Below are 17165 nucleotides of genomic sequence, written 5' to 3'. Positions count from 1 at the left end.
AAGAAGATGTTGACTGCAGTGAGGTCTCTCCTCAGTCTCCTCCAGGCTGAACAGACCAAGTGACCTCATCCACTCCTCATATGGCTTCACCTCCAGACCTTTCACCAGACAGAAACTGCACTTTAAGATATCTAAAATACATTTGCGGAGAGCAGGGCAGGCAGACCCAAGCCTGATCTGCTGGCATTTCAAATCACCCAAAACTTTCTCACTTAGGTCCAAACACCATTCTGACCAGAGCTACGCAGCACTGCCCATAGGCTGGCCTGACCATAACTATATATATCTATATCTATAGCTATAAGTTTTGTATCTTCAATTTATACATTTTATTGCAATTTAATAAAACCAACCAAACAAAATGCCCAAGCACCTTACACACAAACACAACAATGTAAGTTTCAATACATTTAGTTTCATTTTAACTTTAACATGTTAAACTCTTAAGCTGTTTTTTAACATGAAAACTAGAATATATAGTTGGGGAATACATGAGGAAAAAGTATTTCTGATTTAAGAGAAGACACTCCTGTGAGTGCTTTTGTACAAAATATGAATAGCATAAAGAAATAAGTATTCTCACATTTAGTCAGTTGTTTATAATTTGGCAAAACTAAAGGAATTTATGTGACAGCAAAAAAGAACATCTTTAAATAGGAGAGTTGTACAGAATTTTGAAAATAATGACAAAAATTTAAAAAATTATGATGCATCACCAGTGCAACTAAGAGAGATGTCTTTATAGATATTTGGGTTTTTTATGAATCTGGAAGTACTGCTGTTGAGAGCACTAAACATGTTTTGTTTTGGTTTTTTTTGTTAGTATCTTGTCTAGAGACAAAATACTTTTCATTGTTATGCAATTGTGTAAATTGGAACATATAATTGGAAGACTAAGATTCAAGATGCTAATACAAAATACACCTAAAAGGGAATTTAATTTTAGCTATTTAATGAATATGTCACAATCAAGTTAGAAAAATGGTCTTATCTGTTAGTAGGGATGAAAAAGGGAAGAGGAAAAGCAGTCACTAGAGTAACTCTGTCAGTAACAGGGCAGAACTCCAGTGGGGAACACTGTAAGAAAGGAGATGTACAAATGACAGATGATCAAGCTAAGAATGAAAGACTTTAAAGCTTCCAAATTCTCTTCCACATTTCATTAAAAACTGTCTTAAATAATTAGGTTTCAGTTCCTTTTCTAACAAGCTGGAAAAAACTGTGTTCTTTTTGGGATGGTGCCATGACAGAGGAGCATAATTGTTATTTCTTTTTAAAATTATTTGAAAAACTGGAACAAATAACTATAAGAATTAACATTTTAGGCACTTAATTTATTGCTGTGGCTGTAAATAAAAAAGACTGTTAAAGAATGAACCATCTTTTAGTTCACTGAATGATGTTATCCCAATTATACTAATTTTGAGACAGGCTTGGTATATATTATTCAGATCTAAATAACTTTTAACTTTGGATTTATAACAGCATTATAACGTTTGTGGTCATTACATACCAAAATAAGCAATTTGCCATTGAAGTTAATCTCTATTAGGGTAAATTAAGTGTGTTTTAAATTATGTCAAATATGTCATCTGTGGTCATTGGTGTAATGTGCAGAACAATAATTATTTCAAAAGCTAATGCCACTGTGCTTAAACTATTCTGAAGAATGTTTATACCTTTATGACCCAGAGGAAATGAAGCTGTTCCAGTGGTGGTTCTGCCTGTTTCAGTGGAGTTTATCTTCTGTTTATGTGTGCTGGAAGGTTTGCCAGCTGCTGATCTGAAACATAAACCAGGTACCTAAACAAGGGCACCAGGCAGGACTGTGAATGAGTTCAGTGCCTCATGGTGCACCAGAATGTAAAGTATTTGGGTCACTTTGGGGCACTGTACCTGTAGCCATAGAGGGAGCAAGTGGTGGACATGCAGTATTTTTCTTGTCTTCTCTTTTATTACCATAGACTGAACAGAATTTTGGAAGTAACTTTAAGATAACTTGCGGAGTGAAGGAAAAACTGCTCTTGTATGATTGGGAATGTTACTGTTCATACAAAATACAGATTCTTTGTTTTAAGTTCGGGGGTGGGGGGTTTAATTTCTTTCAAATGGCAAAGGTGCATACACCAGCAAATTGCAAGTAGGATTTATGCTTGCTGTTTTATTTGCAATTCATTTGTGGTACACTTGACTTTCAGTTTCACAAAATAATTTACATTTGTAAATATTTTCATCTAATTTCATGTCTTTGGCTTTCCTTCAGAATAGAACCATGAGTTAAACAAAATTAAAGCTGCAGATAATGAAGCTAGTGCACTTTGTTCTTCATGTACATGCTTCATATATTTGATTAGGTTTCTTTGAAAGAAGAAGTAATGCTTCTTTGAGCATGAAGCATACCTTTAATGTTGTCCTGTCCTGTTCTGGTTTTCTTGTATTTACTGGGAGTTTGTAAATTCTACCCTTTATTTCATAAACAACTGCTGATACCATCATCCCTGTCATCTGAGGCTTACTGGGTTTGCATAGTAGCCTAGTAGACTGTTCAGATCAAAGTGCAGCTTGTTTTGTTAAGAAACCAAACATTATAAGCCTTTATCAGCAGAGCCTTCTAAAGCTGCCTTACAGTCACTGGTGAAAATTGATATAAATTAATGTCCAGGAGACTGCTGGCTTTTTTCTACCAGAACTTTAACATACAAAGAACTGAAAGAAAATACTGTGCTATAATAATATAAAAAAAAATCCATTTTTGCTTTGAAAAGTTCATGAAGCATTTCATGTACCATGTAATTAAAAAAAAATAAAGTTAATCTAAACTTTGTCTTCTTTCCAACATTTCCTTTGTAATTAGACCTGCTGAAGATTTTCCGTCAGGGCTTTTTCACTGAGCTGTGTGTTTTCTGCAAAGTCAACATTTTCCACTGGAAATGGTTGGGATTTGCCTATAACTGTTCAGGCTTTGCATCCGAAGAAGTCAAATACAAATTTCAGGTTCATTAAGATCTGAGCTACATTTCGGCTGCTACTGTATCCTAGGCACTTGGGGAACTTTCTGGCCCTGTCCTGTTACAGACTTGTCTTCCCAGATGTACCAATGTTTTCTACTCTTGCACATGTCCTGGGAGACTGTTGTCCTCTTTATGAAATATTTATGCTTGCAAATGGTAACACAAACACAGTATCTGTTTAGGAAGCGTAATTTCCCATGATCTTTAACTATTTACTCATCACTGGTCTGCGAGATGTGTTGGTAGGACTGGTCGTAGGAATTGTGCTGATACATTAAGAGATTTTACTATACAAACACTTTATTAATATGGTGAGCTGGAGTACAATGTACTTCATATGTCAACTGAAAAGTTACCTATATAATCCTTACTTGCAAAATCACATGCCATTAATTTGTAAATCTGCAAGAATATGCTTGATTTTTGATGGTATGCTGTGAAATATTAGCAGGGAGATAGAAATACTTATTTTTCCCCCTGAGTAATAGGTGCTAATGACTGGAACAGTCACCAAGGACCACAGCACTGATGGTTTGATGACATTGGTTGATGGATAGATAGCCCATAGATGTTCTAAGCATACCAGCCATGGAGCTGGGGTAGAGGGGACAGTGCTGGGAGACTTTTGTTGGCAAATGACTGAAATCCTTCTGCCCAGTATTTTGTGGCTTTAAACTATTTGCCACTTTGAGAAGCTATCCATCACATATTTTGGCAACCAGTTGCAGGAAAAATATATTTTATTTGTAACCCTTCTCAATTTTAGACCTTGACTTCTGATTTCCACTTCTGCTTGCACCCATAATTAAAAAAAAAAATTATAGAAAACTCTTCTGGATAAGGACAGCTGGAAAAATAAGTTGCTGTCTTTATTTTTGGATTGTTCATGTTACTGGGATGGAGTAAGTAAAACAAAAACATTATGGCAAAATAGTCCTTTTAAAAACAGCAAGAAAAGCCTTGATTTTTCACATTTGTCGGGCAGAGAAAATCAGAAAGCAGTTGTGGCACACTCTTACTGTTGTAGGAACTGACATATACCAATATACAACATATTAGAAGCATAGAGACAAAATGATAGAAAGGAGGTGAAAGAATATGCTGCATGGGAACATTTAAGTAACAACCATCATATTACTCTGGAAATGCTCTCAGGTCCATCTGGTGATAACTCGGCTCATGTCCAGTGCAGAGCTTGTCTGTTGATCTTAGACGTATGGATATGAGAATGCTCACTAGCAGCCAACATATAATAAACAAAGTGATAGATAACATAAACAAAAGTGAAGCCAGGCAGGTTGGCAGCAGAAAATATTAAATCTGAAAAGTAAATCAAAGAAATTCTTTGGTTATATATACAAACTTTCCAACATGAGGGAACCAACTCTGACCCACCTAAGAATGTTGAATTGCATACATGTAACTACAGCATTCAGATACAGAACATAAAAGTTGGCAACATTGCTGAAGCTGGTAATTTAGGAGGAGGAAAAAATCATGACAGATAAAATCACATCCCTTTCAAGTAGAAATTCCATTCATCTTCTGAAAATGGACTCTGGAAATGGAGAAACTGCACAATATGAAGCAAGTAGTCCCTTTTTTTAGATGTGATCTTTTTATGCTGCTTTTTCCTTCAGTGGTGTTTTTCCTTTGCATTTGCTGGACCATATTTTATTTGAACTCTCCATTCAACAGTCTCCTCTTTTCTTCATAATTTTTTGTTAGGTTCCCATGTAGTATGAGTACTCTATTGCTGAATTTAAGACCTCCTTATCAGAGATGAATACAAGTTATTATTTTCTGGAGGAATTAGGCTTACTCAGATTCTTTTAAACTTTTGAATCAATAGATTTTTTTTCTTTTGAGGACTTTAGACACCATGTCAATGTCAAGTAAAGGCTGGGTCATTCCTAAAGACAGTTTTTCAGAAAAGGCAACTGCATCCTCAGATTTTACTTTCTTTAGTTTATATTTTCATATGATTTCTCTGGGATGTCTTTGGATGGTTTTAAACCAAGGAAAGGTATATGCTACCACTGTAGACACTTAGTATTCTCAGGAAGCTGCCACTTTTTCAAAAAAGGAATTGATTAAGGATTGCCAAGATATTAAAAGAATGCTGCTGTCTCGGCATTTTCCACTCTGAAAACCATTTATTTGTATTCTTGGAAGTTACTTAAACAGGGCTTTGAGCTTCAAGGACACTTTAGCTACATAAATCATGTTGCGAATGTAAAACAGACTGTTCAGATTCTTCACTATTGATTTAAAATCAGAGCTTTTTTTGCTGTTATCCACAACTGAGGGAGAACATAGGGCTGTCATCTGGAAGGGTATTAACACCTTTGCCAGATGACATGGATGGACAGACTGCATATTTCTGTGAACACTGAGAACAGTTTGACTTGGGAGGCATCTCCGGGGGCTGTGAACATTGAGCCAGAGGAAGTGGGGGTCTGAAGACGCAGAAAGTTCATTTTTCTGTTGGCTGTTGCCGTCTGGCTACCAGCTGCAGGTAAACCCATCAATTCAGAGTGGTGAATCTGAAATCAAGAAATAGCATTTTCAGGCAAGGAAATTACCCTTTTGTGAAAGGAAGTTCACATAGTCATGAATAAAGTCCACCACAGTAAAGAGGAAAAAGTAATATATACTGAATATTTATCCAACTGAGATGTTGCTGTGCTAAGATCATTAGTCCACGGTAGATATTAAGAACTCAAAACCACACATGTACGCAGTATGTGTTATTATTTTGAACCACTGCTGTGACCCAGCTGCATCAAAGTCCGATTGGAAGAGAAAAGGATTTAATTGCCAACTGGACAAGAGGGCAACTCTAGTTTAAGTACAGATGGGACACTTGCAAGCATGGAATGTTATTTTCTCTTTTATACATATGTAACTGCTGTCTTCTCATACAATGTATAATTTCTAGATGTTTTATAAAGAGTATATAGGAAAATTTATCATTTGAAGGATGGAAAGAAGTAAATTAGCCCAGATTTTTTTTACCTCTTACTTAGTACACCCCTTGGTGTACGAAGGTGTTTCCTGATTAAGAGCACAAAATTATGCTTAAGATAAAGGACCTTATTTAATTTTTTTTACCATCCCTGTTTTGCTTATGTTGATTGAATAGTGTGAGTGATCCTCAGTAGCAAAAGCGAACTGAAGTTAAGTGATTTCTTTAACATTATTTACTCTATGTATTTAACTTGGGAATTTTGTACAGAACAGAAAATCCCAGATTTCTCTTGGAAAGTGATTAGATTAGTGCAGCATCAGAAAGAATAATACTATTTCTCTGCTTGATGTGTGATTACTGTAGCTTGTAAAAAATGTTTTTTGCTCTTGCTCCAGCCATCCTCTGGCCACTTTAGCAGCACAACTGAGTTTCTCCTGTCTGTAGTTTTATTGCTTGCTTCTGCTTCTGGATTATACTTCATGCTTTAGCCAAGCTGGAGAGTTCAGCTAATGTGATTGTTCTTATCTGCTAATTGAGACGCCTGTTTTCACCTGCCTTTTTGTTCCCTTGTTAACCCTTGTCTTGCATCGCGGTTAGAGTTGCACATAGTCCCTTAGCAGGCAGTGGTGGTGGTGAAGAGACTGCCACGTGCTGTTGATTTCTGATGGCTGCTTTACCACACACTGGCTAGTGTCTGTATGCCATCACCATAGTGCTTCAGCTTTCTGCTGGTTTATTCTACTATTTTCCAAATTCTTGCACATGTTTGGCTTTTATGACTCTTATGCTTCTCCTTCCGTTCTGATGCTCTTGATGGTCTTTCCTTCAGTGGTTCAGTCTTCTCCCAGCTCTTTCAGCTTTTCTTCTTTGGTGTCTGTTGCTGGATGACATCACTCACATTATTTTAATTTTATGCGAGTTACTCATAAATTAATCTTGCCAATCTTAAATAATTTTCTCCACCAACATTTTCATCCTTTTTTTATTTCTTCTGTAACCTTATCTCAAAGGAAAGTATAATATGACTTGAGCTCTCTGGTGGATGAGCTCTGCCAGGTGAGTTCAGGGGCACATTGCTGTGGTTGCTGATAAGGTTACTTTTCTCCTCAAGTGAAACTTTTCTGTGCCAGCCTCAGTGGCAGTTACTGGCACCATGGCAAAGCAAAGAGGTGGGAAAATGTCTGTGTCTCACCTGATGGAGTTCAAGCTGAACTGCCAGAGAAGGTGGCTGGTGCTAATGATCCAAACTGTGCGCCGGGACAGCACAGTCATGGGCCATTTTGTTCCATTTTGCTGACTGTGCTGCCAGGGCAGTAATGTGCTCCACAGCAGGGTCGCCAGCCGCTGGGTTGGCAGTGTCGCACTCTTGTTGCAGCTGTTGGCTCTCGTAAAAGTTGGTTTGAGCTGCTGCAAAGTTTCTGTTGATGACTATTCAATATTTAAGCTTCCAATAATGGGGTTTTTTTCCCAATTACTATTAAAAAAGAGGGTGCTTTTGTTTCTTCACCCATTCTGTTTCGCTTCTTTAACTTACCATTTTCTAAAATGCTTTTCTAGACTACTAAACGCAAAGTATCAATTAAAAATAAATCCTAGATGGAGATTTTTTTTTTAATAAAGAGAATTAGAAAACATAAGGAGCTGTGTTCATGAACCAGGCACTGCTGGTGTATTTTTACTCTTACAGATCTCAAAATATAAAGAGAAGCAAAAAATAATATGAAATTTGTCATCGTTTTAGAAGAGCAAAAATGTAGTCAGTCTAGTTAAGAGATACACATTTTTCAAAGGGTAGAATTGTTTTCATTAATAACATTCTCAATTTAAATAAACATTTAAAATTTCAGAACAGTTTAAGAAAAAGTACTTGTAACATTTCCAATGTCAGATTTTCTTTGTGTAAGTTGATAGTGTAAAATTTCAATTTATAAACTGTGAAATGATCAGTGATAGTTTTAATATGAAAAATACAGCACTAGTTATTAGACATTTCAGAGGTCCAGTGAAAGTATTCATTTCCAGCTAGATCATGTCTAAGAATTTAGCTGAACATCAATATTTATATTTAGGTAGTGCAGGAGTTTGAATCATACCTTCTTTCAAGTTCTAAATAAGGACCATGTTTACATTAGTGAATCATAAGCATAGAACTTAGAGCTGAAATAAAATCTTTTTCTCCAGAGGTGCTTAAATATACATGACCCAAATCTTGGATCCTATGTACATAGTTCCAAAGAGCTGTGTATTTGAAAACAAAACCAAAGCATTAAAAAAAAAAAAAAATTGGTATACACTTCTTGCAGTTTCCTGAGAGAGTTAAACAATTAATTAGTATAGTGGAAATGAATCAGTTCTTCAGTTCTTATGTACAAAAAGAGAACATTGCTACCTTTACATTGCCTTGTGCATTTACTGCCCAATTATTCAGGGTAAATCTTGTACATCTTAGGATCCAAGTTTTATTTCTTGGCACTTGTTACTTGTTTATTTTTAAATAAAATCCCATCCTTCTCTATACACATCTAGTCTGATATACAGTTTTTTAGACTATATTAATTGAATGGTACAATGATTCTGCTGAAGATCTATGAATCCAGTAGTTTCTTCATGTGTTCAAAACATATGGAAGTGCTCTCAAGGACAGACTGCTCACTTCTGTTGAACATGTTAAATGAAATCAAAATGGTGTTTTAAGTTTTGTTTGTAAATTAGTTATTGCCCGAAGTCTGTGCTGATGAATATTTCAGAGCAACTACAGTGGACAGAGTAGTGTATTAAAAGAAGCAACGATGGAAAACAAGAAGGAAAGAAATCATAGCCTGTTCACTGTACATCATAAACAAGTTTGTGATGACAGAAGCTCTTCTGAAAGCTTGACTGAGAAAAGGCACATAATTTCTGGCATTCCTGCTCTTATCTGAAATATGTATCTTTGCACTGAGATAAAGTAGTGCTGGAGTTTGAGGAAAAGATATATTGCTAATTGTAGTACATTGTGGTTTAATATGTTCTTTGGGAGAAGAAAGGAATGGGTTGATACGTTCCAGTTGTTGTGAAGTTGAAGCGAAGAAAAGCATCATAAATACCAGGCATTGATTGGTACTGGCTTGTAGCACTTGGGATGCATCAGTGTTCCATATGTGGAGTCCAGGAGCCTGATCTGGCAGTCAGAGCAGGGAAGTGTCTTATTAACACTGGTGGCATCATTCAGTGTAGAAGTGGACAGAATCTGTTTTGCAAGTTTCATTGTCAAGACAAGGTTCTTTTGAACATGTTTTAAGTGTCTGCCTTTTACTCTTGAAATGGTGCTTTATATTATTTTCATCTGTTTTCTCTATCTGCCTGATTGTTTTTAAACTGCAATATAGAACCTCATTAAATTGAACCAGTCCATGAATGTGCCCTAGCTTTATGTGGAAAAATGTAATTGCAGAAGACTAGTTTTAGAAGTCTTAACTGTAAGTAGCCTGAAGTAAAAGCAAACACTACTTTTGTTTTAGTGTATCTTTGATATTTCACATACATCTTTAGAGGACTGCGTGTGATTACTTGGCTTTTACATATGTAATGCATCACAATAAACATTTCCAGGAGGATCCATAATTGCTAGCCTGAGGTTTTTAGCTCAGATCTAAAGTAAAACTGATCTTTTGTTGGAGGAAGACGGTAATTTCTGATGGTAAGTAGTATAAATTCATAACTGTTATTGGGAAGAAACCCAGAAATAATTAGTGTGTTGAAGTGTTTTTATTAAATTGTACAATGTGCATAAAAATTCGTAAAACAATAGTAATTTATCACGAAGCAGGCACGATCTTCTTGTGTGTTTATTTTGTTGAAGCCCTAAGTTTAAATTTAGACTTCAGAACTTGAAGATTACCATATGCTCTTTGCCTTCAGCTTTTGACATGGTAGCTGTAGCATTGCCTGGAAATTGTTTTCTGTTGTTAAAAGTTTCCTCCATTCAGAAAATAACCCCCTGGAATAGCATAATGGAAGTGTCATGCTTTTTAAAAACATTTGTGTTATCCTTGAGAACATAGAGTTTCTGGTCATTTGTGTACTCAGTCAAATACTGTCCACCTATTACTAAGTAGCAAGGAAACTGGCATCAGAGAAATGTAGCCTTTTTCTGTCCTTTATTAAGAAAAGCTGTTAAATATTCATGTAGTGAGAGGAAACTGCTTGAAAACAGAAGCAACTGAAAGCAGTAGATAGAATTATATGTACGGCTGTTGCTGTTGTATGTGGTACATTGTACAGTTTTCACTGCAAAAGTTAAAGCATTACTTCACCATTTTTCACCAGTTTACAAGGTATTACAAATAATGAAGATCTTTCAAAATAGAAAAGAACTTCACGAGTTCTGTATCCAGAAAGAACTGTGAATTTTGTGTTATCACTGAGATTTTTTTTAACCTTGGGAGAATGAGCTTTCTAATTTCCTTTGCCTTTCAAGATTCTTTATTTCCTGAAAGTTCACAAATTATTTTATTTTTAAGATGCGACCTTTTGTCAATCTTTGTTAGGGTTTTCTTTGAAAAATCTATTTTTCAAGCTATGCATGAACTGGAGAAGCAACAGAAAGAAAGGAAGCAAGAAAGACATATAACAGGTGATTGATAAGCACCTGCCTAAACCAAATTGTTTCAGTAGTATGTTCCTCAATCCTAGTTAATTCTATAATAAATAAAAAATTCCTAAGATAATTTGAGGCTCACATGAAAGGAATCCAGTAACCAGGTAAGCTTTCAGAGCTCCTGTGAAAGGAAGGTTGGGTAACAGCTTCCTGTCATACATCTTGTGCTTGGACAGAAGTCTTGGAAAGTGCTTATTTTGCTTATTTGTTTCATAGGACTGCCTACTGTATCAAATAAACATTTTACTTAGGGCAAGTATAATTATTTACTTACTTCTGGAGACTAAGGTTTTCTCCTGTTCATAGTTCTTGTAATTTCAAGCTAGCATGCAAAGCACGTGGTGTTTTTGTATGTATGAAGACAGTTCTCCATCTGCAATTTACTAGTAGCATACACTGTATATATGGAAACATATTCTTTATGGAGTTGTTTCATCGGTTTGAAATGAAGTACAATTGTATACAAGAATTCTATTCAATCTACTTGCATCACTGTAGTAGAGTCAAGGTATAAATAATATCCTCTGCTTTGCCTTCCCTAAACTTCTCAGATGCCAAATAATATACTGACTGTTAATGTTTCCAGGCTTTGCTCTCTGTACATGATACTGTTGCTCAGAAGAACTACGATCCTGTCTTGCCCCCCATGCCTGATGATATTGATGAAGAAGAGGATTCAGTTAAAATAATTAGGCTCGTCAAAAACCGGGAACCGTTGGTAGGTAACTCTGTCTTTTGGTTTGGGGTTTTGTGTTTGCATGCAGGGTGGGGAGTGCTCAGATTATGAACGTGGATGGGTGATATTAACTTGAAACATGGATAGACAGACATTACACATGGTTGTTTGTAACATTAATTAATACACTTGTGACTTCCATTCACAGTCATTGTTAGTAAAGCATATGAAATGAATAATAAGATTTTGATCATCATGGTGTTTAAGCATTATATATGTGGGCCAGTCTGAGCATTTGGATCAAATATGTATTTGTCTTTTATCTTGAATTCAAATCATGAGCTTACTTTAAAATGAGAGACAGAGAATGAATCCCCAAAGAAATCTTGACCTGTGTTGTGAACTGTGCCTGTTAGCATTCATGTAAAAAACCATGACCTTTCAGTACACTGAAAAGAAAGCATGAAAACATATTTTAAAATACTTGAATTGAAATCTGGGCAAATTTAAGATGTCTGTTGTTGTACTTTGCATTATGAATACTAGAAAGTTAATATCTTCATGGGGATATCTGGAAAAATGAAAGGACTAAACCTAGGTTGTATTACAAGAATATTAAAATGCTTTGCTGATTTGGTTATTTTTATTTGCTGTAGAGTGGGAGTCATCTTGTATAAAATTTAACTATGTTCTTTTTCTCCTGCAAACCAGTAAGGGCTTTGTTTTATGTTATACTGAATATTTGTTTTAATGGACAGCAATCCTGGAGAAATACCTGCAAACGTACTTTGAGAAGGTCATCATACTGTACTTGAGATGACAGTGGGAGAGTGCTGCTTCTATTAGACATACAAGGGTAGCTTGTCCCACAGTAGATACCTTACTATCACTCTTAATTCTTGATGGATTTCTGGCATCAATAAACAAGAAATGAGTTTTCTTATTGACTGACTGTAGGTACCCATGGGCATAATTACAAGTTTGACCATATGGAAAGTTCTTACTTTGTTTTAACATACTAAATATTTTTTCTTCAAATATTTAAATCACAGCTTTAAGCTTTTTATATTTTTTTATCAAAGAAATTCCTTGAGAAAGAAAACAAGCTTGCTTTAGGATTTAATATCAGCTTATTCATTCTGAAAGGTATGTGGAGATTTGAACATACCGTATGAAATGAAGTCTAATTGAGCAGCTTCTTTTTAGTGTTAATTAAAACACCTTTTTTTAATTTGTCAGAAAAAGCTTAATAAAATCTTAACTTACATAGTTTCATGTTACAAACATGATTTGTTACTAAGACTTAGGAGTTAAATACCGTAAGTTAATAGTATCTCAAAATGGATTGGATAATAGTAACTTAAAACATAACTCAGATATTTTCTGAAAACTTCTAAGAAATATATACATTGTATATTGGCTTTTGAGATTTTAAGCTCTCTTAAAGGGACAAAACCAGTTGCTTAAGCCAAAGGTTATCCTTGAGCTGTTTGTCAAATTCCACTCTTGCCTCCTCACTCCAGTGGGACACTGAGCTGTTTCAGATACCTGTGTGTCTATTTAAGCCCAGACAGCAGCGCAGCCCCACACAGCCACTCACTCATTTTCCCCAGTGGGATGGGGGAGAGAACTGGAGGGATGAACATGAGAAAACTCGTGGGTCGAGATAGACAGTTCAATAGGTAAAGCAAAAGCTCCATGTGCAAGCAAAGCAAAATAAGGAATTCGTTCACCACTTCCCCTGGGCAGGCAGGTGTTCAGCCATCCCCAGAACAGCAGGGCTCTATCACTTGTAATTGTTTCTTGGGTAGACAAAAACCATGACTCCACACATCCCCCCTTCCTTTTTCTTCCCCTGGTTTTATTGCAGAGCATGACAGCATGTGGTGTAGGATATCCCTCTGGTCAGGTGGGGTCAGCTGTCCAGTTGTGTCCTCTCCCAGTTCCTTGTGTACCCCCAGCCTCCTCACTGGTGGGGTGAGGAGCAGAAAAGCCTTGACAGTGTGTAAGCACTGCTCAGCAACAGTTAAATTATCCCTGTGTTATCAACACTGTTTTCATCACAAATATAAAACCAAGCACCATAGGAGCTACCATGAAGGAAATTAACCCTATCCCAGCCAAAACCTGTACAATCTCTTAAATCCACACTTGGCACAACTCTTGTGCTACAGAGGTAACAGAGAGGGGGTTTTAGATCTTGTACTAGACATGACAGCAGCCATGGAAAATATAAAACATATGAGCAAACTAATTTCTGTAGTTCAAGACTGCTTTGTTTATTTACCAAAGTGAAAACAGCCTTACAATGGAATCTGTTGTAGACCTTTTATTAAGAGGAGGCAAAGGGTGGGAGCTAATTGCAGCATACAAGTACTTGAGAGTGGGGAGCTCACAAGGACAATAAATTCAAACTCCTCAGCAGTGAAAGATGCTAAAACATGGGGCAGTGGTGACAAGGTGCAGCCCTGGGAGGTTTAGACTAAGAATTGACAGAAGTATTCCATTAGTTAGGAAGTCCAGTACTGGAGCAGACTAACCACACATGTGGAATCTCCGGCATTTCTAAGGTTGTGCTTTATCTGTGTGGGAAAATTATTTGTGATCTTTCCAGATCCTGAGCCTATCTTGATGTTTTATTTTTGTTAGAGAAGAGCTTATGGTGAGTCCTGTTACTTGTTCTCCAGGAAGAGTTCAAAGAATATAGTGTCCTCCTCCTCTTCCATAATGCATGTTCAATCCATTTTAGCATTATTCATGTTCATGTCAAACATTAATTTCTTTGTGTCAGATTTACAGCGACTTACTGTGACACCATCACCACAATACATAACAAACCTATTATTTGTGTCTTTGTCTTCTCTAGATTTTTTTCCCCTTAGGTGGGGGTGAGAAGAAACATGGATTGTAATTCAGATAAGGTCTTAATGAAATATAGCATGGCAGAATAACTAAAGACAGGCTTATACTATGTATATTAGCTCTACTGTGTTTATGCTTCCCAAAGTTATTTTACTAAAGGAAGCTAGACCATGATCTATGTTTACTAAACTAATTATAATTTCATTTACTATTTATTTGCATGTCTTTTCAATGGATTTTCCTTCAGAGCTTGCTCTGAAGTCTTGGATATTCTTAGTAGAGATCAAAGAGTCTCTACTTGTTCTGTTAATCGATTTGCTGTTCTCCAGTCAAAAAGTCTGGCTTCCGCTTGCAACATTGTATCAGGATCCTACTTCTGGAAGCAACTGAGCTTGGGATTGGAGGTACTACACAATATTTTTACTGGGATAGAGATTGTCTGGTTTCTTGACTTGAAGATACTGAGCTCTTTAGACTTTTCTTCCACTCCAGACACAGTCTCATATTCTATTTGTACCCAAGCAGTAGAGATTGTTTTCCTGCAAAGCCATGAACTTTACATCAGTTGCACACCCTGGACATTCTGAATTGCATTTCCTTTGGATGACTTTCAACCGTGCTCACTGTGAAGCAATTAGGCACTCTCTTAACTTCTTTGGAATATACCTAGTGACCATTTTTATATAAAACTGCTCCACATTTCCTCTTGTGCTCCTGTTCATGCTTTTCTCTGAGTTAAGCACCTCACCAGTGTTCTAAGCAGGGGTTAATAATATATTAATGAAGCCTGAGCTCCCAGGAGTAATCATTTCAAAAGAGAGGGAAACACATGGTTTGTAGGAGGGCCTTCTGTTTGCCAGATTTCATCAATTCAGAAGTCAGTGCTGAACTTTCCCCCAGTTTTTTGAGAGAGGTGTTTTAAACTTTTTATTAATCCTTCCACAGTATTGGGTTTGGCAGTTTTTTAAGGCTCTGTTAGCAAATGCCATTCCAGCAGCGTCTCCCTCAAGTGAGGTGACATTGTGTTAGGATGTTTTATTTTAACAAAGAAATTTGGAACATCTCTGAACCTTAGATAAAGAGAAGTAGAAACATCTCTTTTCAGAGAGAATCCAAAATTCACTTGTCTGTAATTGGGCTTTTTATCAGAGAGCTTGGAGAGCTTTTACTTATGCCTACCTCTCCAAGGCTTTTTCAGCCACAGCCCTGTTCCTAGTTAGCATTTCTGATATCCGGGATGAATAACCATACTACCAGGAGTTCAGTACCTGGCCTCCTACTACTTCCAGCTTCCAAATGTAATACTCCAGGTTTGTTACAGCTGTTACTCTGAATACAATGCTTCTTCATATTAAGATGGTGGCTTCTTTGTCACAAAGATTCATTTCACATAAATCTGGCTATTTGAAAACTGACGTCTATGCCATGCCGTGTCTAGAGTCAAGAGAAAAATAGGCAGCTCCAGAGATTGGCCCATGCCATCTATTTAAGATTCCTGACTTAATGAAAGGACGATTCATTCTCCAGAGCTACAGAAGTAGCCTGGACATGTAACTTGAACTATGTACCCTATTTCCATAGCTGAACTTTGTTGAAATGAATTTTGGTGATTTAAAGGAGTCATTTGTATGTTCTGTCCATGCAGATGCTACAGCTTTCACTTACCTCACACTCTTAGTCCCTGTAGCTCAGTTCACGTTAGTGGATGAACCTAGCTGGTTTTTTGGTGGGATTAATTTGGACGTAGGGCTAGCTTTAGTCTACATAGTCTACATAAAAGTGCATATCAACTTTTAAACAACTCCTCACTGTAAGGTGGGTAACTGATACTTGTATTTGCACTTTCAATAGAGAATGAATTAACATAAGGCTTATTGAAGTACTTATTTGCATTTATCATCTTTATGTGCTTTTGTTTAACAGAGGGGTATGCAAAAATATTACTGATGTTTCAAATTCTCTTATTAGTAATATATTTTACAGGCTAGTTTTTCTGTCTTTAAAAATAAAGACTTAAAATGTTTATATTCTGGAACCAGCAGATAAATGGATGAACTAATAAAGCTCACATCTGTGAAACCCTGAGCAATGCTTATCACTGAGTGGTACTACATTAAAAATGGAGGGGGAAAAAAAAGCAACTAAAAAACAGTGAAAGAGCCTTGCTGAAGGAGCTTGTATTATTTTTAGTGCTTTTGTATGGTATACCTTTAAGCATTTTCTCAGTCTGATCACCATATGGCTCCCAAACTCCTTATTTTTCCCTTTAAAAGTATTTTAAACTGAGCTATGCTATTACATCTGTATATGTCTCATTTAGGGTAACTTACACTTTTGGCTCACAACACCGAAAATATTTTCCAGGTTTCAAGGTCCAGTCTAACCTTCTTCCATTTTTAAAGCTCTAAATGAGGAGCTGCACTGCACATGTAACAAAGTACTGGAGCTGAACATCTTATAAGGAGAATTTCTTGCCAGATTATATATGCCTCACAGTTTAAGCAGGGCTGGCAGCAGGACAAGAGAAGCTGCTTTTTCAGAAAATCAACTCCTCAGGTTTTCAAAAAGAAATCCACTTGTGTTTGATGATTTAAGAGTTCTAAATTGGGAATAAAGTAGAATTTATAGAACCCTCTTCTTAATTTGTGTACTAAAGGTACAAATACATAAACTCAAATAGTGTTTTTCATGGGCCTGCCCATTTACTTTGGGTCTGCCACAGAGGAGCTCCTGACAGTGAGCAAACTTGGGTTAAATAATTTTCCTGTCATTTTGAACTTTTGTCCTTTGTTTGAAAATTTCAATTTACCTGTTATCTTCATGAGGCCATCTTTCAGATCACTTAATCTGTGCTAGGAGAATTAATTTTGTGCCAGTAGTGATAATCACATACAGCATGAAGTGACTGTTCCACTTGGACAAGAACCTTATTGTTACTTCCAGATGCTGTTTGGGTCAATAGTGTGGTCTTTGATTGCACACAGGATTTTTTCTAGGATCTGTCTA

The 17165-nt window shown here is 36.4% G+C and overlaps 1 protein-coding gene across 9 annotated transcripts in view; it reads left to right on the top strand.

The window, feature by feature from the left end:
- MPP7 (membrane palmitoylated protein 7) overlaps positions 1–17165 on the top strand; it is a 158979-nt gene that overhangs the window by 101514 nt on the left and 40300 nt on the right. For all 9 annotated transcript variants that reach the window (XM_042044616.1, XM_042044620.1, XM_042044619.1 and 6 more), the window contains one exon: positions 11208–11339. In XM_042044616.1, coding sequence (XP_041900550.1) covers positions 11208–11339 — 132 coding nt within the window. The remainder of the gene's footprint in view (positions 1–11207; positions 11340–17165) is intronic.

Source organism: Corvus kubaryi, unplaced genomic scaffold (assembly GCF_017639235.1).
Source record: "Corvus kubaryi isolate FWS band 111438036 unplaced genomic scaffold, C.kubaryi_AGA036_p1.0 37398, whole genome shotgun sequence".
Classification (NCBI taxonomy): Eukaryota; Metazoa; Chordata; class Aves; order Passeriformes; family Corvidae; genus Corvus; species Corvus kubaryi.
Note: the sequence above shows the minus strand (reverse complement) of the source record. Positions and strands in the feature narration are given on the sequence as shown.